This window comes from Pelmatolapia mariae, linkage group LG10_11 (genome assembly GCF_036321145.2).
Source record: "Pelmatolapia mariae isolate MD_Pm_ZW linkage group LG10_11, Pm_UMD_F_2, whole genome shotgun sequence".
NCBI lineage: Eukaryota > Metazoa > Chordata > Actinopteri > Cichliformes > Cichlidae > Pelmatolapia > Pelmatolapia mariae.
In genome coordinates, this window is record NC_086236.1 from 69,035,393 (window position 1) to 69,060,110 (window position 24,718).

Here is a 24,718-nt window from a genome sequence, read left to right on the forward strand (position 1 = left end):
TTAAGAAAAATAACGTAGTGGAGGTTATTGCCATCACACATTTTAGATATGCACTGTTTCTTTCTTTCTTATGAGAAAAAAAACAGCTTGAGCCTGCTTCTTCAGTAAGCATAATGAAGGCTTTGATATAAATATGTTGCAGATTAACAAAAGTTGCATTTGTTTAGTTTTCTTTATTTGCTGTCATTAATATATTGCCTGATCAGGCCTGTTTGAGTTTGTTATACATTTATTGGCAAATATGGATGAAAGTAACGATGGTGTTGAGGTTGTATATAGGGCTTGTTTTCTACGCTCTCTGTACTATATATTAAGCCCTATATTTTGCTCCACATTACACGGTGGTACTATAATAAAGACAATGTCTATTTTTTCTTCATTTAATGACAAATTACAGTATATTGTGTGTTTATACAACATAAAACACATTCCATATTTAAAAATAAAATAAAAACAAACTAAAACAGTACACTTTATATAAAAAGATGGATGAACGTTTTGTCTGAAATGTGAAACCACTGCTGAAGTACCTTAAACCAGCCTCATTTCTAATGAACAGCAGGGGCCAACTGCTTGCAAAAAAGTAAGTGAAAGTAAAATTGTTTTTATATATAGCACTTTCAAGATAAACATTACAAAGTGCTTCACAACAAAACACTAAAAATAAAGACATAAATGCTACCCAAAAGGAAGTTTGAAAAGATGACTTCTTAGCTGCTTTTTAAAAGAGATCACTGAGACCACAAATCCCACGGTCTGACTGTATATAAGTCTATAAAAAAACATTTATTGACTACAGCATGATGTTAAATTTGCAAGTTATGTTCACATTTACAGTAAAATAGGTGAGAAAGAGGGTACGTTTTATGGTGTTTCCAGCCTGTTCTTAAAACTCCCAAGACGGGTCTTCACTAACTTTAAGGGTGACATCATAGTGGCTACATGCATCTTTTCCACACAGTTGCTGTAAAACTAACTACGTCCCAGTATAAAAACATAATCACCCCCACAACCTTGTTTGATCCTTGTGCACTAGTGGGACTTTTTCCTCTCCTCGCAGCGAGGTCCAGAGAAAGGAGGTCGACAGCGACATTTGTTGGGAGAAATGCACTTCCCTCCGTGCAAGCAGGGCTGACTACATACAGCTACAGACAAAAGAAAACAAAAGCACAGGCACTACTTATAAAACCAGGAGAGTGGGAAATGATTGAAGAGCTTGTAAATTCTAGCATCATAAACTCCAGCAGCTGGTCTCAAAGGTGTGAAGTGTTGTGACATCTGGAAATACACTAAGCTGAAAAGCAAATCCAAGGTGCAAAGAGAAAAATCGGGTATGTAAAATGCACTAACGTGAGAATGGTGCAAATGTAGTCAAGAGAGCAGAAAGTACCGGAACTGGATGAAATAAATAAGACTGTTTATCATAAGGAATAAATGCTCCCAGTGGAAGGCCAGCCTCAGAATTGGGGTCATAACACGACTCCGAACATCTGAGACTCCTTGATTATTCTTTAACCCGGTCTCATCAAATGTGCACAGCAAAACGTTATCGGTCTTTGGGAACAGTTTTACTCACCCATATGGCAGGCACCACCCAACCATCCCTCCGCACAGCTGCAGATTCCTGGAGCCACACACAGCCCTCCATTCCTGCAGCCCTGGGGACACATTGCTGCATGGGAAACAAACCATAGAGGGGTTTGCTCAGCATGGAACAGAAATATGAAAAAGAAAAACTTACAATAAAAGTTTGTGTTTTGTGAAAACGTGAACATATTTTTATTTAATTCAGGCAAAAGTCAAATGTGAAAATTTGACTTTGGTCAGACCATACAGTGGCAGTAGCGACTGTAATGTACCATTGGTACATGCACATGTGATGTTTTTCAGGCACTTTCAGCCTCTATTGGACGGTGACAGTAAAGAGTGGACAGGGAGAGATCAGGCCTTCACTATTATTATCTACAAACCCCACCGAGCTTTGCAGGTCCTTGCAGCACTTCAGCATATGGCTCACTTGCTCAAGCATCATCCTGGCCTTTATGATTCCTGCTTAACTACATATGTAACTATCCTATGACATTATGTTTAGCATGTGATTGGTCTGTTGTGTTGGTTGCTAAGTTAATTGTGGTTTTATGTTGATGGTGTACTAGTAAAATTAGTGCCATGCATATAAGAGAAGGAGTTCATATTAGATTTAAGCCCTCCCAGTACCAATGACCCAATGTGTATAATGTGTATGCTAGCAAATAAGGAAAATGAGCTTAGGAAGTCATCGAGTCAGCTAATGAATGAAACAGCTTTAATCCTAGAAGAGCAGCAAGGCTGAATATTTAATCTAGACCACAGAAGATGGATTGCTAGAGTCCAACAGATCCTTAATTTCACATGGAGAATGCATTAGTGGAAGCAGTCTAACAACAGATTTTCAGGACTCATCACTAAAAAGTCAAGTCCGAGTTTCATTTGAAGAAAAATCTTGGTAGATATAAAAAATTGGCTTTTCAATCTTTCCCGTTTTTTTTCAGTTTAAACTGAACTGCAGTTTTCTGCCAATATTACAAACTTCACTACAGCTCTCCAGCTGTTACACCTGCATGTCTGCCTCATCCGCTAAGTCAGACTGACTGTTGCTTCCCTTGGTGACAGCTACTTGGAGCCATAAAAAGCCTTAAACATCCACTAATGTCTGCAGCTGATGAACAGCTCCAGCTGAGAAAGCAGCTCCATTTGGCACCTTTGACCTCCTGTGTTAATTGGGTAATTAGATACAGCCGTAAACGAACCCTCTTGGCATTTTGATCCGGCCCAGCTTGAAGGGCAGATACACTTGGCCACGCCATTGACAGCGGTGCATTCTCCTCCGTTCCAACATCCCCCATCGCACGTCACTGCAAAACACACACACACACACACTGTTCATGAGATAGTTTTACCATTCCGTCACAAAAGATTTAAGTTAATTTGGGTATAAACTCCCCAAAGCACCCAGGAAATTCTTCACTACACACCGAAGTGGTTAAAATACATTGCATTTCAGTCTAACTCTTAAGGGTCATATGTCCCATTAATAAATATTGGTTTATAAAATAACTTTGTAATTGTTTTATTCTTATATTTTCTGTTGGAATGCATAGACTTATGCATTCATAAACTTAATAAAACACATTTAAAAAATCGAATCCATAAAATGTTTTAAGAACTTAGACAAACAAATGAGGCAGTATGTGAGCAACAGCTGAATACTGTGTGTAGTATTCTAGCTGAATAATAGTAAACTGAATACAAATGAATAGAGCCGGAAAATACAACAAAAGCAGAGAATAACTGTCATCATGACACACACATGTGTTAATACACTTAATGTATTAGAACTGCCTCCCATGAACTCGTTTACCTTTGTGACAATATCTTCCTCCAAATCCAGGAGGACATCTGCATTTTCCAGGGCGAAGACACATTCCTCCATTTTTACATTTGGGATAACAGTTGGCTGCAAAAACATTCACCACAGTTTTTTTTTTTAATAGGCTTCAAAGTTTTGACCTTCTTTCTCAGAAGTCTTCGTCACTTTAAATTAATTTGCAACAAAATAAGTTAGTCATAAACTGGCTCAATAAATAAAGTGGCACATAAAGCCATTTATTCATAGCTGAGCTTGGCACGAGGTCTTCCCTGTGCCATCATCAGAATTTGAAAGTACGCGCAGATAAAAGGTTTGTCACGTCACCATACTGGCAGGTCTCTCCTTCGTAGCCCCGGGAGCAGAAGCATGTGTTGTTGCGGATGCAGACTCCGGCGTGTTCGCACGGCGGCTCGCACTTCGCTTTCAGGTCAAAGACGAAGCCGACCGCGACGCCCCGGGGCGCGTCCGAGCCTCCGGAGCACACACCGGCGAGCGACATCAAAGAGGCAAACAGGAGAGGCGCAAAGCCCATGGCCGGATGTGCTTTGTTGCTCAAATGAAGAATGAAAAGAAGCGAAGCGGTGGACGGAGATGGAGGAGGAGAAAGTCTCCTGAAGAAACAGGGAAAACTTCTCGGCCAGGATGGTGGTGGTGAGGCGGAGCAGGGAGAGCGCCTTGGGGTGGGGGCTGGGGCTGATTTTCAAGACTTTGGATCAAACCTATGCAGTCCATATTTGCATGAAACATATTGGTTAGACCACCGCGCAGATTACGCAGTGGGGTTACATGAAGTAAAAGTTTGACTCTGCCACAACAGATTCATAATGATGAGGTTTCCCAATAGTTTGTCTGGAGTTATGACAGAGATGCTCAAGATACTAATTAAATTAGGCCCTAAGACATGTGGATAGTACAGCTTCACCATGCTGCTCTATAGTAAAATACTCCAAAGAAGTATTTAAGAGTAATCTGATTGTATTTGCAGTCTGTTCATTGTGCAATAATTTATCCAAGGAATGCTACATGTGGTAACATAAAAAGTATTTTTATTGTTGCTTAGATTAAAGAGGTTGTGTTTCATATGTAGTTTATATGTAGCACCCACAAAGAGAGTAATATAACTGCTCCAGAATGCCTGGTCTAAGATTGTGGAATAAATACACTTAAAAAAATCTGTAGTGTAGTTTGTTTTGTTTTTTTGCTAACCATAAAATAAAAATGTTTCAACAACTGTAACAGCTCACCTGTATGAAGTGTAGAAAGGTACACACTGCTACCTGCTGTTTAATCCTCATTGATCCTGTGCTACATGTTTGGGGCAGGTGGCTGGATGAAATAAATGGACAAGTTTCTGGTACATATGCACATTTGTTGAGTAACTATACTCACTATACTTGGTATCTTTGCTCCACAAAATGAGACACAAAAGATGATGCACAACTGATTTTGGTCCTCAGTTGACCTAATATATCTACACACATACAGGAAGCTCACTTTACCCAAATATTTAACTTTATTAAAGGTACATAGCATCTATAACTAGTGGTATTTAAACAACATCTTACTCACTTTTGTTATAACAACAAGGACTGATTTCTAAGGCACACAATTCATAATTTGTGCAAAGTATTATTTTTCATGGCTACACATCTAAGGTTTTATTTTGGTTTAATCAAACTGCTGTGAAATATGCAACAAAAGAAAAGTGCAGTATTTTATACTGAGTACATATTTCACAGCAATGTTGACAAACTATATCTAAAAGACTGTAGAATCACTTTAACTGTCTATGATAATATTTGTCAGAAAGGCAGAGTTTGGGATGTTAGTCTATGTAGAGCACAAATGGAAAAACCATTTCCTCTTGTTTGGTGAAAAGAAACCCTGGGCCTATATGAAGGACGGGGTGAGGGGGAAGTTCTGTTGTAATGGCAATAACACAACCAATCAGTAGTGGATGTGGTTCTTCTCTCTGCTCCCTTAAAGCTGTTCAGAGACCGAACAGGAAAAGTAGCTTTCTGTTTGATTCTCTGTGTTTTGCATTTTTCAGTAAAAGTGAACAGTGCTTCTTTATTCTGAGTTCTGTGAGCTCAGAATAAACAAAGTTTGCATAATACTTGGACTACTCCAAGTACAAGATTTAAATTTCCATAAACAGTATGGAGTCGCTCTGCTGCTTATTTACGGAAAGCTTCTCTGGACAAGCAGTCAGAGTCCTTGGACTCACCACATCAGACTTGTCGTGCGTGACAGAGTCCAACTGGAAGAGAGACAACTGGACTTTATGAAGACCTTAGCATAGTTCTTCCCAAACAATCTGAACTGAAGTAGCTCATAACAAATGCAGTAATGTAGATTTAGTTGGCACAACACACAAATATTCCAAACATCTAAAAATCAAGAATCAGCATTATACTAAGCAGTGTCGGGACAGTGAGTCTGACCTTTTAACTTGATTCAAATGGGTTTCCTCTGTGGCCAGTTTAGAAGTGTGAGTTTCACTCATATCTGGGTGGATTTCTTTGGTAATAAGATTTTCATTGAAACTGGTGATAATGTGTTGAGTCACTTTAAATCAATATAGTCCTGTAGAGAGAAAAAAATAGGTTGTCGCTTATTTACAGAGTGATATCTTAATGTGGTTTATTTGATAATGCACTATATTCAACCTGCTAATCAGCAGTTAGCCTGCGTAACCACCAAAAAAGATAAAGAATAACAACAAAGATGAATGCCATCGTGTTAAAAATCCAAAGGGGAAATCACTCATTTAGTAATAAAGTACCTCCAGAAGCAAATATAAGAGTACAGTGCTGCCCCACTAACACTCTACTGGCAATAACTAAAGTACAATCAGTAAGCAAAATACATTAGAGATGGGGGCAAGAGGGTTTTTTCTCTGTTGTATGTATTCCAGTGCAGCTCTGGTCTAGACCTGTGACCTGGATCCCGGAGTGGAAGTGAGCCGGTGGTTTAATGACTGCAACAGATGTGAACATACCATGATACACAAGGGGCCTGTGCCTCTCGCTTTAGGAAACAAACAGAGATGGATAACACCAGAAAGAAGCTTTGAAAGCAGAGAACAAAATTAGGTTCTTTGAAAATAGTAATAAATATTACTATTATCATTAATAAATAGCTTAAACACACACAGCTTTACAACCACATCCTTAATTCTAATTTATTATGAGCATAAATGGATGTTAATAGATGTTGCTTTATTTGTGTGCTTCAGCTCTGTGGATAGTTGCTGGAGTGAATAGGTTCGTGACAGGATCCCAACAACATTAATGAGTGTGTTTGTGTGGGACACCGTACTAATGCTAAGAGGCAGACAAACAGATTTGGCATGAGGAATATGAAGGACAGTTATACTAAAGTTTGTCACTGCTCTTCTCCAATAGTACTGCAAATTTGCAATCTTATTTCCAAATTTCATCTCTGAGTTTCAGTAGGAATGCACAGATAACGACAAAGAGAAAAAGTTATTTGGAGACATATGTTCGTGAACTAGATTAGAATATGGGACACTATTTCATTTTGTGAGAAGAAAGAACAAGTACCAGATAAAAGTACAGTATCTGGTCACCCTACAATAGCTGCAGTCCCCTGGTGGGTTGTGAGGTTACTGCAGGTATAATTCTTTTGGTGTAATACAATGAAATCCTGTTATTCTCAATAAAAGGAAGATGTTTATGTCGGGTACATTTTCCAGACAAAATCATTTATGATGAAATTTGTTTTCGCACATTTGTAAGAAACCCGCAAATTTTCTCCTATTTAGTGCTCAAACATCTGCATCAAGTCCACTGAAATCTTTCACCACAATAGAAAACATGAAGACCTACTTTTTCTTGTCGTTTGAAGGTCCAGTTTCAAGTATTAATGTGCAGTAATAACAATGGAATAATGAAAAGGTAAGAATTTGGGGACCTTCATACTTCAGCTGAGTGAGACATTTGGCACCACTCTGTGTGTACACAGTGTATTACAAGCACACGAAGAAAACACAAGAAACGCTCAAAATGAATTGATTTTATTGTCACCGGCATGCATGAAAAACACAAAACCACTGTTTAGATGTTAGAAAATAGCTGGGAAACTTTCACATTTATGGAATATTACGAAGAGCTTGATTTCGGTTTACTTTCTTCAAAATGACGTGTAGAAATGTGGAGATTTTGCAGCGATTTAAACGGTGAAACTTTGCATGTTGATTTAAGAAATTATATTTATGTGATCAAAACAGCAAATTACACCATGGCCCACAAAAATAGGATTAATTTAAATTTTTTAAAAAAAGGTGACATTTGTATGAATAAGCCTATGACATAAAAATATTATTATAAGTTATTTTCTTATCAAGTGAAAAATGTATTTTATTTTTCAGTAAAATATGCTCATTAAGGTCTTCAGAGTAGTCACGCGTACCTTTTAACCTGATGATTAACAGAGTTACACACACCGCACAAAAACTAAAAGTTTAGAATAAATCAGTGATGACATGAGTCTGCTGTACTGCTCTACACACTAACAAAATTCATGAAACAAAAAGAGAGAGGGTGTTTGTAGAAAGGAGTCAAATAAGAGCAGAAAGGAATGATTAGGAACACCTCAGTAGTTTTACTTTCAAAAGTCATTTCTCTCTCACACGTTTTAGAAACTATTTCATAAAGTGGTGTAGAATGAGAGGGGCTGTGAGCAGCTTTCCCCTTCTATTTAAGCAATATTCACATTACCTTCTCTTCAAAAGGCCCAGCTAAAGTGCATCGTAAGTAAAGCTATTGCTTCCAGTATTTCAAATACAGAGGAGGAGTGATACTGAATATTGAATAATGTGCTCTGTTTTTACCAGCCTGGAAAAACTACAAACCTCTCGTCTATGGGCCATCAGAAGGATTTACAGGTCTGGTTCACGAGGGATAAACCATCGTTTGGTGGTTTTATTGCAAAACATCTATTCTAAACATTATGTTTGTCCTCTAAACAGAATAAACTATTCAGGACTTAAAAACTGATGAGCCACTACGACTAAATTAAAAGCAAAGATGTTTTGTATGGAGGTCAACAGCAGTATCTGATGCCTAAGCTCTTTTGCTTCCCTTATTGGTAGACCTGCACATGCCCGTGCAACGAGGTGGTGTTCCCCCCACAGTCCACATACTGGTACATCTCCTGGGAGACCTGCTCCGTGTGGCCAAAGTAAGACGTTGTCACCATCACCCTGAAAAGCAAACAAGAGTCAAACATGATCAAAGTGCAAGAGATAAGTGGAAATAGTTGTGCAGCAGTCTGATATCACTGCTATCATTATTTGCTGTTGAAAGTACTGTAGCTCAGAACTTACACCAGTGCATTTCCTCCATCTATAGATCTATCACACCTAGACTCAACATCTTGTTCTGGCCTGAGCTCTAAATAAATTCTGTTCAGCGTTCTTGTAAATTGAAGTGGAATAAACCACTATGTTATTCTATGTTACATATCAAGTCTTCTCTGCACAGAGCAGTTTTTCATAGTTATTCGAAAATTAAAGAAAGGGGAAACATTATCATATGAAGCGTCCATGAAGAGCTTACAATTTATGATTAAAAGTTAACTATCACAGCCATGTACTTATAAACAGCTAAAAAGATTAAATATCTTGAAAATAGTAACAAATCTGATCAATCTGGATTCAGCACAGTAAAAATCAATAAGAAACAACACATTTTATCTTCAAAACAAACAACTTCTGAAGTTGACTTTTCGACTGCTGGGTTTAGACAGCTTATTGTTCTGATCCTCACTTGAGGGGTAGACTACAAACAAAATTCAACACAGCCAGGCTTTCTTTATGCTAGCTGTCCTAACAAAACCCAAAACCTCAGCTGGAGATAACCGTTATCACAGTTAAGAACAGGGTTTATCAGCTTCCTCTATCAGGCAGGGGTATATGCATCAGGCTCTGTGCGTGCTCAAACAAAACTGGGCATTTTGCAAGTCATGTGACTCTTCTTCTGCATGAAAGAATCATAATAGGTGCTGTCTACTCCAATCAGAAACATTATCAACTGATGATGATGATAAAATTGTGATTAAGAAGATAAAAACATTACAGCAAAATGCATCACTGCAAATAAAACAAAAAAAATATAATGTTGCAGAAAATCATTAATCTGGTGATTTCGTGCACAGAGTAGTCCAAAACATCTGAATTCAAGGTATTTTATCTCTGAGCATGCTCTCTGTGCTGCTGTTTAGTTGCTCTGAAACTGTAAACTGGATCCATTTTAACATTAAAATTAAATTAAAATTGCTGCACTTCGTCCACAGATCAAAGTGAAAACAATTTTATGGATTGAACAGGTATTCCTGCTGTCTGTTCTTGTAGCGTCCAGCAGTGTAAAGGAGACTAAGCAGTAGATTAGAATCAAGCACAACAACATTTATACAATTTCTGCATAACAAAATAAATCAGTACACATTTCAGGTGCTTCAATCAGTGATTTAAGCGGTGGTACGGCTTAGCGACTTGCACATATAAAACATATTCCCCCAGTCGATAATCTACATAGCATTTAATACATGCTGTAAATAAAAGAATCAGTGAAAACATGAAACATAATCTGATTAGAAGCAGGTTCTGTTCAGTCTAAGTTACCACAGTGACTTAGTCAGATAAAAAGAAATCCACTTTTGTGACACAGAAACCTTTAGACTGGACCTGCTCACTAAGTCATTAATCTGGCTTCATAGTACAGGCCTCAGGTGTATGTTATTCTGCATTTACTACAACATGCATCAGCAGCAGGAGATCTGAGATAGCATGGAGCAAAGTGTCAGCAGTTAGCTACACCAACAGCCAACCACAGCTTTTCAGGTGAGTCATGCTGACACGGCTGAAAAGCTCAGATAACACCCCGGCCCTGTTGACTTCTCTTTCTTGCTCTTATTACAGTCAAAAACTTGTTGGGAGGCTTTCATTGTACATACAACATCACAAAATCGACTCCTAGGAATATGACTTCACAGCTATCAGTTCCACTCCTCACTTGACAAGTTTGCATGATAGGAAGAAAACTCTCATTGAGAGCAGGCAAAGGAGAAACTAGAATAAACAGTAGTTGTGAAGAGTCGCACAGTGAGCTGAAAAGAGATTGGTGCAAACAATGAGGACAGTGACCCCCCCTTCCCCTGTATTTGCTTTGGTCTCACTGGGATTTTTTAATTTTACTAAGAAATGCCAATCAACTAAATGTACATTCTTGGATTTATTACATTTTATTTAAACAAAGAAGTGAAGCAAAGCCTGACATTGTCTTATGTATAAAATTAACTTCCAGTCTGATCCTCAGAGCGACTGTGAAAACAGATTATTCATTTAACATTAGTATCAGATGAGTACTTGACATTGAAAAATGCATGAAGCCAAGAGATCTGTGTCGTATCAGAGCTGGGAAAAGTTGCATTGGTGCATCGTTAGAAAGCTGTAGTTGCTGCCAAGGTGTCGAAAATCTTGCAAATAAAGCTGATAAGAGCCCTGCTTCCTCTGCACATTTAGACTGTAGTCACATGGATTTTAAAATTTCCTAGAGGTAAAACTTAAATTTAAATTAGTCCATCTGAAAATCCGGTATTGCCAAAAGCTTTATAACACTTTTTATTGATATTACCTCATTGGCCTGACATTTAGAATAATGTGATCAATGAGGTTAGCAGCCTCATTGTAAGCTTAGTATGACAAGCTTGAGCTTTTTCAGTTCAGAGGGTTTGGATGTGATCCTGACACACCTTATTTTGCAGAAACTGCTTTTGAATACTGAAGTGTCCAGTACAAATATATTAAGCTTAAATGATTGATATACAAAAAAAGGTTTAACATGAAGAATGCAGCTTTTGAAAGTGACGGGACAAACTGATGTAGAGAGTGGACATCTGGCTCTGTTGGAGCTGTAGAAACACTTGCAGGTGTACGGGAGTGCTACAGAACGGTGCTGCTTTTAGCTTAAGACATTTCTGGCAGACTGCAGCAAGACGCAAGCTTTTTTTCCCCTGTATGTCACTGCATGGTATTAATATAATTACTTATTTGCATGGTATGCTTGTCTGTTTAAATAGCAGAAGTGATTATCAAACCAGTTTTAACATGCACTTGCTTCCTAATTTTTTGAAGAGAGTCAATTACTAGTGCAAGCAAATAATTTCTCACAAAGACACGCCATCATTTTCATACTGTCAGCTGTGAGAGACAGTGTCCTAACACTGAAGTGGGGGGGAAAAACCCCCACAAAACAAGACAGCCCAGATTGAATAATTTGCTCATCATTACTTCTGTCAGAACTGACTTTTTAAAGGAAATCTATTCTTGGACTCTTTTAGACTCATTCTGCATTCTTCACACTTGGGGGGTGGGGGTGTTATTTAGCTTATACTGAACTTCTGCCTTAGGCTGTTGTAGTACCCGACTCTTTAAGATCACCCTTTAAGCCAGCTTTCTTCTAACTGGCTGCAAACGCAGAAAAAAAATACAGTATTAGTGACATCTTCCCTCACTAACATAAGAAAATCTGTCTGAAACTGGCCCATCCCCCATTTTTACAAGTGTATACGACACAATATAATTTTCTCTTATGTATACTATAGTTATTCTTATAAATCAAACTGTTTGATTCATCTTCCTAAAATATTCAAGACAGACTGAAGGGATTTTAAAAATAAAAGTCTTTTTAGAGGCAAATTAATACACTCAATTGCAACAAGACACTCTATTAGACAGTCACAACTGACCTTTATTGTATCATGGTCTTGATATAAAACCACTGAAAGGCTACATTAGGTTTTAGGATATTGGCTGCTTTTCTCATCCTCATTTTTACTGGCATTCATCAGTGTAATGATACTTGGCTAGAGACCAGCGGTTTGCCTTCCCCGACATTCGATTCAGAGAATTAATTAGGAGAAATGTTAACTGCTAAATTTACAGTCTGCATCCATGTCAGATTTGACGTGTAAATGAGCAAAGCACCCAAAGGCGCAGGGCTTCTGCTGATCTGAACAGTGCCCCACAGCAGAAGGCTGTTTGCTCTGGGCAGATCTTCAGTGTGTGTGGGTGAAGTTATGCAAGTGTGGAGGAGGGAGCTGAGAGAAAAGACTGATGCTCAGCTGAGCACAGTATCAGACATAAAAAGAAAAATATTCAATATCTTGTCATACTTACTGCATCATGACCACTATGTTGTGAACTTTAATCGTTGGTAAGGTGCAGTAGTCACTGAAAGAGAGACAAGTAAGATTAAACATGACACTGATCTAAGTGTAAAATGCCTTATTAATAGGACTTCAAATAAGATACTCACAACATGTAACTCAATTCATCAGCGATGATGGTGGGGACCATGTAATCAATCTGTAAACACAATTCAGAGAGAAAAGATATTAGATTTGAAAATCCATTTTCTTCCACTTATCCAGCGGGGGGCTGGGGCCTATTCCAGCTGTTACAGAGGAAAACCAGGGTGCACCCCAGACAGGTCGCCAGTCTATCGCAGAGCTAACACAGAGATAACATTCACGCTCACACTCACAACTATGGCTAATTTAGACTTGCCTGTCAACCTAAACCTATGCATGTTTTTGGACTGTGAGAGGAAGCTACAGCATCTGGAGAGAAACCACACAAGCACAAAGAGAACATGCAAACTGCACACAGAAAAGCCCCAGCTGGACACGTTTCAAATCCACTAGCAAAATAAAGAAAGTCAAGAAAAAAAACAAAAAAAACAAACTGCGAGGGATACTTTGTACTCAGTTGTACATTTTTAGGGCTCACTGAGCAGAGCGATCAAGACAATCTCCAAACTACACTGCAACATTATAATACTGACACTGGGGTGCAGAAAAATGGTAACCTCCTACATGGCCTGCTATGGTATATCTATCAGAACACCAATGCTGTAGTGATTTTAATGATTTAGCCTTTTTTTTTTTTTAAATGTATTTCTTACCATAACTAACAAACCAGTAATGTGTGAAATGGTTTTGGTGAATTGTATATTTTTGAAGCATCTTCCAGAGCTGAACTTTGTAGATGGCCTCTGCACACTCATCTCACAGAAAGACCTTTACTTTATTTCCCCATGTTTTTAATGCCTCACTCTGTACTGTGTTTTCACAGTAAGAAGGTAGACGTAGACGTAGTGAACTGACGCCTTTAGCATCAACCTGGTCTTAGATGCACACATACACCTTGAATTAGCCTGTGGGTTGCCAAGTTGTGGTAAGTGGAAATTGTATGTAATATATTTATGAGTGTTTGTAGGCTGTTTCATAGAACCTGGAAAATTCAGAAAAACAAACAAAGCCAACTGATGCACAAATTCCATTTATGCATAATAAAGTTTGAGGTTAGTGCAAATCATGCGTTTCCTGAGAGAAAAACGCATCATATTTGATTCAAGAGGATTTCAACATTTAGGAGAACCCAGATTTTATCGGAGAAAATATGTGAGAAAAGTGGTCTACACACAGAAAAAGTATATCAACCTACCTGCTGTTCATCCAGTGGTATGATCACTGTGCTGTTGCTAAGCCTGGCCTTCCCTATCACCGTCTTGGAGAACTGCACTTGGGCTGTGATGTTGGTCACAGTTATGGCATAGTAGTTATTGTTGGTGATGTTCAGTGTGTTCTAGAGAAAAGAAGGTAGTTAATATGGCAAACTTGTTAGCAAACATTATTGATTTGGAGCTGTCCATGGTCATTGCCTGTCTAAGCATGCTAGCATCAATTTAAATATTTTTAAAAATGCGTAATTCAAAAATTAAGAATTAAACCATGCAGCATTCTACTGATGCAATACTATCAGTAAATTCTGTTAGATTATTAATAAAGTTTTATTTTAGTATATATTTTATGTATTATTATTATTATAAAGTGCTCACACTTACTGTAAGGTTGAGATAGACAATTCGTTTGTCATGGTCATAGGAGACATAGGCAGACTTCACTCCCACATAGGAGACATCAATGGAGCGAGGGAATAGGAAGAAAACTGCCAGGCCTGACAGCAGCAGGCACAGAGCGACTGATATTGTGACATACAGCTTTCTGCAGGAGATTGAAAGGAGAAGTCAAAAGCTGAAACCAGCTGTTGGCTTCAAAGTCTGTTGTGCTGCTGTGTGTTCATTTTGTTTCATCACACGCACAGCTAAGGCAGCTAATCTATAAAAAGAGCACACAATGCAGACTTACGTCCTGCTTGGTCTGAGCCTTTGGTCGCTGTATGGAATCAGAGCCACAAGCTGATTCTCTTGACCTGTTGAATGAGTTTAAAAAAAGTGTAACTGCTGGAATCGATTTCGCATCACTGCTTTAAAACTACATCCAAAGAAGAATCTTTGCCTAGTTTATTTTTCCTCATATAAAATTGCAATTTTCAGGTCTTGACTAGATTTCTAATGGTGGAACCTAAGTAATTAAACCACCTCTTTGAAGTAGGGCATATCAAATGGGAGACAACTTGATAATATCAATAAACTAATTTAGATCAGTATATTCCTCTTGATCCAGAAAACTTGGCCTTGGCAGAAATGTGCAGTCCTGAGTTCCAGATCTGGTTTTAAGTAAACTGGGATGACTGATAAGCAAGTGCAGGCCAAGCCAGTTTTAATAGTTGCCAAGAAAAGAACTGTGGTCTTAAGAACATAACTACGACTTTAAGTTATAACAATTTTTGTAAGCAATATTTCGGTTTTTGTCCTTGCTTTTCTTACTGGTCGGAAATTGAGGCCACATGTGGAAAAAGGTGATGCAAAGGCAAGCAACACTTGCATGAAAATGTGCAAGCAGTTGGATTGCATGTTTCCTTATAATGCAGAGTTGTCAGTCAAACTTGATAAAACCAAATGCATACAGCATTCATTAAGCCATTACTAAAGGTTTATAATAAATTAGGATGGTATTCTTGTAAATTTCAACTTGATTCATGGGTATTTTGTACAGATGGGTGCTTTGATATCTCTGCTTTTAAAAAACTCTTAACAATTAAATATTTAACAGCTAAGTTTTACCACGAGGAATTCTGCCAGTGCCCTGGCATGTGGGGCAGGTAACGCTGTCCCGTCCAGTGAACTCCACATAGGGGAACTGAGACACATCTCCATTCTTTCCATCCTCTTCTGTGTGACTCCCCCCATACTCAGTCAGAGCGTCTTGACTCTCGTCTTTTTGCTTAGCTAAGAGTGACTGGGTCTTGCCCATAGCTGCAGCTGTCTGTAATCAGCAGAAAAAAAAGAACATACAGAGAGAGGAACTTCTGCACAAGTTCAGCACGCCATGCTGACTAACCACATGCCAGAGAGCCATTTGGATGTAAAATTAGATCTGGATGTATCCCAGTAAACACTTCCCAGGGAAACAAACTTCATCACAAAAGTCTTTTGTAAATCTGTTGGAATTCAAACATAGACTCTTTTCTTCTCTATTTTTCAGTGTTGTATAAAATACATTTAACTAACACATTTGTAAGTTAAATATTTAGACCACTCTCATGGCAAAATGTGACAGGAATGAAAAAGTAATTGAATTGTTCGTGGTCACGCAGACAAACTGTCACATTCTTTTCTCCACCGTCAGTACGACTTTACTGTCACAGTGACAACCAAGGAAACAGAGTTTTAAAAGAAGTGGGAACTGCTGTATTTTAACTCAAACCAGTCTTTTCCCTAAATCTAATGAGTAGTTTTTAATACCCAACCCTAAATGAGTACTTTCTAATAGATACTAATACATAGATAATAATCCAATCAAATTGATACAACTGAAGAACAAGTCTCTCCTGTCGGGGGAGGAGGGAACGAGAGTTGGTGCAAACTATGGTGTCTACCACCTACAGTGGCTTGCAAAAGTATTCGGCCCCCTTGAACTTTTCCACATTTTGTCACATTACAGCCACAAACATGAATCAATTCTATTGGAATTCCACGTGAAAGACCAATACAAAGTGGTGTACACGTGAGAAGTGGAACGAAAATCATACATGATTCCAAACATTTTTTACAAATAAATAACTGCAAAGTGGGGTGTGCGTAGTTATTCAGCCCCCTGAGTCAATACTTTGTAGAACCACTTTTTGCTGCAATTACAGCTGCCAGTCTTTTAGGGTATGTCTCTACCAGCTTTGCACTTATACAGACTGAAATCCTTGCCCATTCTTCTTTGCAAAACAGCTCCAGCTCAGTCAGATTAGATGGACAGCGTTTGTGAACAGCAGTTTTCAGATCTTGCCACAGATTCTCGATTGGATTTAGATCTGGACTTTGACTGGGCCATTCTAACACATGGATATGTTTTGTTTTAACCCATTCCATTGTTGCCCTGGCTTTATGTTTAGGGTCGTTGTCGTGCTGGAAGGTGAACCTCCGCCCCAGTCTCAAGTCTTTTGCAGACTCCAAGAGGTTTTCTTCCAAGATTGCCCTGTATTTGGCTCCATCCATCTTCCCATCAACTCTGACCAGCTTCCCTGTCCCTGCTGAAGAGAAGCACCCCCAGAGCATGATGCTGCCACCACCATATTTGACAGTGGGGATGGTGTGTTCAGAGTGATGTGCAGTGTTAGTTTTCCGCCACACATAGCGTTTTGCATTTTGGCCAAAAAGTTCCATTTTGGTCTCATCTGACCAGAGCACCTTCTTCCACATGTTTGCTGTGTCCCCCACATGGCTTGTGGCAAACTGCAAATGGGACTTCTTACGGTTTTCTGTTAACAATGGCTTTCTTCTTGCCACTCTTCCATAAAGGCCAACTTTGTGCAGTGCACGACTAATAGTTGTCCTATGGACAGATTCCCCCACCTGAGCTGTAGATCTCTGCAGCTCGTCCAGAGTCACCATGGGCCTCTTGGCTGCATTTCTGATCAGCGCTCTCCTTGTTCGGCCTGTGGGTTTAGGTGGATGGCCTTGTCTTGGTAGGTTTACAGTTGTGCTATACTCCTCCCATTTCTGAATGATCGCTTGAACAATGCTCCATGGGATGTTCAAGGCTTGGGAAATGTTTTTGTAGCCTAAGCCTGCTTTAAATTTCTCAATAACTTTATCCCTGACCTGTCTGGTGTGTTCTTTGGACTTCATGGTGTTGTTGCTCCCAATATTCTCTTAGACAACCTCTGAAGCATTCACAGAGCAGCTGTATTTGTACTGACATTAGATTACACACAGGTGCACTCTATTTAGTCAATAGCACTCATTAGGCAATGTCTATGGGCAACTGACTGCACTCAGACCAAAGGGGGCTGAATAATTACGCACACCCCACTTTGCAGTTATTTATTTGTAAAAAATGTTTGGAATCATGTATGATTTTCGTTCCACTTCTCACGTGTACACCACTTTGTATTGGTCTTTCACGTGGAATTCCAATAAAATTGATTCATATTTGTGGCTGTAATGTGACAAAATGTGGAAAAGTTCAAGGGGGCCAAATACTTTTGCAAGCCACTGTACCTCTCCAACCTCTAAATACTGACCTATTTGCTCTTTTTAAAGTATAAAATATTAATTTGTATAGACTGAAACAAACTCAGTACATGAAACCGTTGAGATAGTAAATTGCCTCAAGTTATGCTTGATTTGGACTACAGTGGGAAATCTATGATGTAACTGGAAACTCCTATTAAGTGCAAGCGACCACGCCATTCAAGTTGTTGTGGGCTTTGTCGACATGACATGTAGTTACATTTCTCACTAGGTGCACGTCAGGTTACATAGAAGGTTATGACAAAGGTTTAAAATGAGTTGCTGGTTACTACGCAACATAGACGCAATATAGTTACAACATAGATTTCCCACTGAAGCATAATTCACACATTACCGTTCAGTTATTTATAAATTGCTTTTAAGGACACAGACTTTCTAGTCATTTTTTAAAGTGGTCCTGAGCAGTAATTCTCCAGGCGTTCAAAGTCTTTCTTTGGACATTGGCCAGTCATTGCAGCTGAATCCTTTAATGTGTTTTTTCCCTTCCTTTAAGTGACCTTTGAATCACTCAAGGTTTTTGAAAAAAAAGAAATGTAACTAAATCCAGGGATGACCTAGTGTTGTCTCTGTACATAACAGACAACTTTAAGAACCAATTTTGCACCAACAATGTGGTTTCCAAAGCGCTATTAGCCAAAAACTTCGGAGTATCTCGGCATGGTGTATAGTGTATCCTCTAATAACGTTTAAGGAAACCAGACAAGCGGAAAAGCCAAAAAAATTTCAATTTCAATTTCAAAATCTCACATTCCCTCAAGTGTGACTTCTGTATCCACACCACCCATCCACCAGGCAGCATGATGACAATACCCTTTTCATCCTTTTACAGCTATGGGGAAAAAACTGTCTGCAGCAGATGAACAGCATCTGAGTCGAGTCATGTCCATTAGAAATAGGAAAAAAAAAATCCAACAAAGACCTGGTACAGGACCTGCGATTGATCTAATGTTCACTGAAGCCTTATCGGAAATGGTCTCAGAAGAGGGGTGTATGTCAAGAACCCTTTGTTAAGGAATGGAAAAAAGAATGAGGTGTGTCAAATTATACAAGACCTGGACTGAAACTGAATGGTAACAGGTTATATGAAGTGTATTTAAAATGTAAAATCAGTATGTGAGGAGGAGGTCAAAAGAGAAGCAAAACAGTGAGTGTCTAGTGTAAAATGGTTGAGGCTCTGTCATGGTTTGGGGCTGCATTTCACCAGTTTGTTGAAACTGATGGAATAATAAATACAAAAACTACAATCAGACTTCAATCCACCAGAAAATACCATCTGGAAAACATCAGATTGTTAACAGCTCCAAGTGTTGACTTTAAAGCTTCTCAGAACTGCACAAATTCTGTTTTTATCTTACATACTGTATTTCCATGTATGTGTGTGCATGTTTCAATAAATCGCTGGACCTATTTCCTATTTTTCCAACAAAATATGAAGAAGTGATGGGCAAATTAACTTTTGCACAGTACTACAGCTTTACATTCATAGAATGCCATAACTAGGAATTAATAGTCATAATTCAGACATAACTTGAGGACTCATAAATATGCTTTGCTGTGTGATGTGCTTCTTCAAGCTTATAAATATGTGAACAATCTGTTTTTTAATGATATTATTGCTTTAAGACTGCTTTGTTAAATCAATCTGACTCTAATGACTAGCAGACGTGTTCACTGAACAGGAAAAATCTGCTCCATATCTTCCAAAGTACATTTACTGCAGTGTGAGGCATTTTTAGGGCTGTGCTCATTTAAAACAGATGCTGCTGGGCACTGGTACCGGTGCATTTTGTTTTTTTCCCACTACAACCAGTTTCAAATTGTCCAGCTCTCTTAGGTTATTTGCTCATTTTAGCAGTGCTGGCATGGCTTTCTGACTATGTATTGTCAAAACAATGTCATCCAGTGGGGGCTTTGGACATGCAAGTCACACACTTGCTATCTGCCTGCTCTGTGTCTCTGTATTGTGTTCGGTCTCACTGATGATAAAATAGTTGGAATTTAGGCCCATTTCTATATGAGAATTAAGCAACAGCAAAGACAGTGGTAAAAATATAATGAAATCTTGTTTTGAGGCAAAGTCAGTAAACTTTTTTAGCTGATTTATCAGATTTTTCTGTTACTTTTATACATTGTTTTGTCCAGATAGCCACTGAAATTAAGGTTAATTTAAATATCGCTTGAAAAGTCCCCTAATAAGTGTCTGGATGCATTTCAGGGTAGCTGCTTAGTTGCAAGTCATTCATTCCCTATAGATTTTCCTATAGCCATGATCAAGTAATGCCAATCAATATCCACCCTAACTTACATCATTTTCTGTGTTTATCTGGTATTTAAAACACTACTTACTCAGCAGTTACATTATTATTTACAAATGTAATGTAAATAAGCACAGTACCATATTCAAGTATAATAATATAAGAAAACGTGTTATATAAAGTGGTTAATATCGGTCTGTCATACACCAATATCAAAGAGCTGCTGAAGTATTAATAAGCCAGCTATAGTTTCAAATATACTAAGATTTCATGTGAGTACACTTAAGTAAATGAGCAGTAACTGGCAGTTCTGCTTGAACTAATATCCTCATCCACTCTAGTTATTTGTTTTAAACCGTAAAGTAGGCCAGTGTTTCTCAACACGTATAGCGCCGTCATGTTTGAGTTGCCTTTTTCCACACCGTTGGATATTCACGCTGTTTCATCTGAGGGTTGCTCAACATAAAACTATAAAGAAATGCTCCAGACTCACCCAGGCTGTTGTCTACATAGATGACACACAGCACAGGCCGCCATGCTGTTACTGCTACTGCTGCTGCTGAGCTGCTAAGGCTAGCCGAGGACACACAGTACCGGCCGGAGGAAAGCGGGTTTTACGCCTTTATTCTTACAAACAGGAGGCACATTTAGCTTATACATTTTTTAAAAAATGTAAACACACTCTGAAAACCAGTATTCCGCGTCGACTGTAGGCTGCCAAACGTAATTCAGACATTTAATTAAAACCCGCACGGATCGACGGTTGGCCAGTGGTACGTCGTCGAAGTCGTTAAATATCTAACAGACGTTCGTTTAACATTCCGCTAACCGCTTACCTGATGTGTGTTTTAGTCTGTTTTACTTGCCATCCGGTGTATCTCCGTTGTTTGTTGTGGTTCACTCGCCAGCGGAGAAGAACGCCAGGAACGCCCCCCGCTCTTCTCATTGGGCAGGCCGGTGATGGTGGATTTATCCGTCTGCACTGTGTTCAAACAAACGGGATGCTGGAGGTGAAGCCGCACTGGGGCACACCCAGTCATTACTCAAATAACACATGTTTGTTCTTTGTGTAATCCTATGAACTATGAACTGCCTTTGTTCAGGTCATTATAACTTCTTCTGGCATACTGCTGCAGCAACAGCAGTTACTTCCACAATTAGTGACAAAAATGTCAGTTGCAACGTGTAAACTGCGCCCCCTGGTAGGACGTGAAGATACTGCAGCTTACTGTGAAAAGTTACAAAAAACATTTTAGTTGAGATTTAATAGTCGTTACCATCGCTATACAATATTTAAATAAAATAAAACAATAACAATAAAACAAAATCCCTTAAATTAAAAAAAAAATTATATTTATTTTCTGACTTGTTTTCCATCATGTCGCTGGCCACTTCATTAGGTACACCTTGCTAGTACTGCGTTGGGACCTTTTTTGCCTTAATAACTGCCTTTATTATTTGTAGCATAGATTGACATGGTATAATCAATGCTTAGCTGGCACTAACAGGCCCAAAGCATGCCAAGAAAGTATCCCCCACACATTTACACCACCAGCAGCAGCCTGAATCGTGGAGAATGGATCTATTCTTTTATGCTGTTTACCCCAAATTTTGACCGTTCCATCTCATGAGTCATCAGACCCGACTAGTTTTTGGTTGTGCCGGTTTAGTGAGTCTGTGAATTGTAACCTCATTGTTCTGTTCTTGTCTGACAAGCTGCTGCTGTACTCTGTAATCTGCTTCAAGGTTTGACATATTTTACATGTTATGCATACATCAGTTGTAACGAGTGGTTATTTGAGTTGCTCTTGCCTGCCTATCAGGTCAAAGCAGCCTGGCCTTTCTTACCTGACCTTTCATATCAATAAAGCATTTCCAACCAGAGAACTGCTGCTCACTAGATATTTTTAATTTGTTTGAACCATCCTCTGTAAACCCTGTCATAGTCTGGGTAAGCTTCCGGTACCTTTCCATTGTTGTTGTTATGACTCTCCAGTATCCACCCTGGGGCGGAGCCCTCATCGTCTCACCTGTGCAACTCACCTGACCCTGTTTCCCAGTGATAAGCGAGACAGTATTTAAGACTAGCATCGCCAGCTCGTCAACTGGTAACTCTTTGTGCCTGCAGTGTGTAATAATGTGAATTATTGTTTGTAAGATGGTTGTTCCACAATAGATTGTGTTGCTGCACGGACGTTTTAGAGTGTCACACAAGTCAGGAGTTTTGGCCCAGACTGTATGTTGCTGTGGACCTATTAATAAACCTTACTACCCCGTTGGGTAGGAAATAGATATTCTGGAGTCTGTTGTGAATGAGACCAGAATATAACATGGTGGCAGCGGAGCAGGCAGCGGAGTGAGCAGCACGGCCGGAGTGGACCCCCGGGAGACGCCTGTCGGAGCGGTGAGCAACTAGCGGCTAATTGAGTTAGCACCGCCGCGAGGCATGGAGGGCCTTAAAGCGCCGCCGACGCTGCTATTGGACTCCAGTAACCTATCGCGGACATGGAAGACCTGGAGGGACGAGTTTATGCTCTATGTGGAGCTGACCATGGACTCAGACGGGGAACAGAAAAAAGTAAGCCTGTTCAGTTATCTCGTTGGTGAGAGCGGCAGGGAGCTGCTAGACACGCTAATGGGCGACACGGCGAGAGATCAGTGGACAGTTAAGGACATTATCGAGAAGTTTGATAATCATTGCAACCCTGTGGTTAATGAAACTGTGGAGCGTTATCGGTTCTTCACGAGAAACCAAGGCGCCAGTGAGACAATCGACATCTATGTGACGGAGTTAAGGCTGCTGGCAAAAACGTGCAATTTTGGAGTAATAAGAGACTCACTGATTCGTGACAGGATTGTATGTGGGCTTAACAACCCGAGTTTGAGGGTGAGACTGCTGCGTGAGAAAAACATGACACTGGATGCATGCATACAGCACTGCAGAGCCGCGGAGCTGTCGCAGGAAAACAGCAAAACCATTTCGGGAGCTGCGGTGGAGGAGGTGCATGCTGTGCGTGTAGCTGCGCGCCAGAAACAGATCGGCGACGCAGTGGACTGTAAGTTTTGTGGCAGAACACATGAAAGAAAGAAGGAAAAATGTCCAGCATACAGGAAGAAATGTAGAAGGTGTGGCAGAGAAAACCACTTTGCAGTTAAATGCACGGCACGTTCAGAGCAGAAAAGAAGGTCGAATGTACACAACGTGACAGCATGTGAGAGTGATGAGTATGAGGACGTTCTCTGTGTTACAGAGGCAGACACACATGATTCAACTACAAAGAACACTGACAAAGTGAGAGGCACTCAACTCTTTGCAGGCATGTTGATGGGCAAAGAGATTGTAAATTTCCAGATTGACTGTGGTGCCAGTTGTAATGTAATGCCAATCCACATGCTAAGCCCGAACACACAGTTGGAGGACTCACAGACAGTGTTGATGATGTACAACAAAAGTAAGATAAAGCCATTGGGAAAGTGCAAAGTTAAGCTACGTAACCCGAGAAATCAGAAACTGTATCGGTTGGAGTTTCAAGTGGTTGACAAAGACTGTAAAGTACCACTGCTGGGCAAGAGGGCCAGCGAAGCAATGAAACTCATAAAGGTGCACTATGAAAACATCATGAAACTGGACAGCATCGTTACTTCAGAGCACCCAACAGCCAATGAGTGGAACATGGATCAGATTAAAGCAGAATATGCTGATGTTTTCACAGGAGATGGCTGTTTGGAGGGAGAGTTAAGGCTCGAGGTGGATGAAACTGTGAAACCAGTGCAGTTACCAAAACGGCGTGTCCCTATTGCAATGATAAAGCCGTTAAAAAAGGAGCTTCAAGATCTTCAGCGCAGAGGGATCATTACACCAGTAGAATGCAGCACAGACTGGATAAGTGGGATGGTTGTGGTCCAAAAGCAGAGTGGGGACTTAAGGGTGTGCATAGATCCAAAACCCTTAAACAGAGCCCTACAACGGAGCCACTTCCCATTGCCCACCATTGAGGACATTTTGCCAGATCTGTCAAAGGCTAAAGTGTTCTCTGTCTGCGACGTGAAGAGTGGATTCTGGCACGTGAAACTGGAGGAGGAGTCGAGCTACCTGACAACATTTTCGACTCCGTTTGGACGCTACAGATGGCTGAGGATGCCAATGGGGATAAGTCCAGCTCCGGAAGTGTTCCAGAGAAAGCTCACACAAGCTTTGGATGGACTGGCAGGGATCTACATCATTGCAGATGATGTGCTGATCACGGGTCAGGGGGACACAGATGCTGAAGCAGTGCATGACCATGACGAGAAGCTGAGACAGTTTTTGACTCGTTGCAGGCGGAAAAACATTAAGTTAAACGCAGACAAGTTTAAACTTAAACAGAAGGAGACTACGTACATCGGACATCAGCTGACATGCAACGGTCTGAAAATAGATCCAGAGAAGGTTAGGGCTATAGAGCAGATGCCCAGACCTACAGACGTGAAGGCAGTACAGAGACTGTTAGGTATGGTGAACTACTTAGCAAAGTTTTGCCCACATCTGTCAGATCACT

At 39.8% G+C, this 24,718-nt stretch overlaps 2 protein-coding genes across 2 annotated transcripts; both read right to left on the bottom strand.

Annotated features, from left to right (window-relative positions):
- Window positions 1-687: 687 nt before the first annotated feature.
- seraf (Schwann cell-specific EGF-like repeat autocrine factor) lies at window positions 688-3,941 on the bottom strand. Its single transcript, XM_063484921.1, has 5 exons — window positions 3,734-3,941; window positions 3,401-3,496; window positions 2,790-2,894; window positions 1,577-1,672; window positions 688-1,145 (listed from the first exon to the last, which is right to left on the bottom strand). The coding sequence occupies exons 1-5, from the start codon at window positions 3,939-3,941 to the stop codon at window positions 1,033-1,035; spliced, it is 618 nt and encodes a 205-aa protein (XP_063340991.1). The 3' UTR covers window positions 688-1,032.
- Window positions 3,942-7,427: 3,486 nt separating this feature from the next.
- tmem106ba (transmembrane protein 106Ba) lies at window positions 7,428-21,145 on the bottom strand. The gene is made up of 8 exons (XM_063487048.1): window positions 21,017-21,145; window positions 15,463-15,664; window positions 14,645-14,708; window positions 14,341-14,500; window positions 13,941-14,081; window positions 12,751-12,800; window positions 12,612-12,665; window positions 7,428-8,636 (listed from the first exon to the last, which is right to left on the bottom strand). The coding sequence occupies exons 2-8, from the start codon at window positions 15,650-15,652 to the stop codon at window positions 8,516-8,518; spliced, it is 780 nt and encodes a 259-aa protein (XP_063343118.1). The 5' UTR covers window positions 15,653-15,664; window positions 21,017-21,145; the 3' UTR covers window positions 7,428-8,515.
- Window positions 21,146-24,718: the final 3,573 nt, after the last annotated feature.

Coding starts and splice junctions, on each gene's coding strand:
- seraf (XM_063484921.1), bottom strand. CDS start 3,941: ATGGGCTTTGCGCCTCTCCTGTTTGCCTCTTTGATGTCGCTCGCCGGT. Junction 2,895..3,400: donor AGGAAGATATTGTCACAAAG/GTAAACGAGTTC, acceptor TGTGTTTTGCAG/TGACGTGCGATGGGGGATGT. Junction 1,673..2,789: donor CGGATCAAAATGCCAAGAGG/GTTCGTTTACGG, acceptor TTTCCCATGCAG/CAATGTGTCCCCAGGGCTGC.
- tmem106ba (XM_063487048.1), bottom strand. CDS start 15,652: ATGGGCAAGACCCAGTCACTCTTAGCTAAGCAAAAAGACGAGAGTCAA. Junction 14,709..15,462: donor CACTGGCAGAATTCCTCGTG/GTAAAACTTAGC, acceptor CTCATTCAACAG/GTCAAGAGAATCAGCTTGTG. Junction 8,637..12,611: donor AACATAGTGGTCATGATGCA/GTAAGTATGACA, acceptor TTTGCTTTTCAG/GGTGATGGTGACAACGTCTT.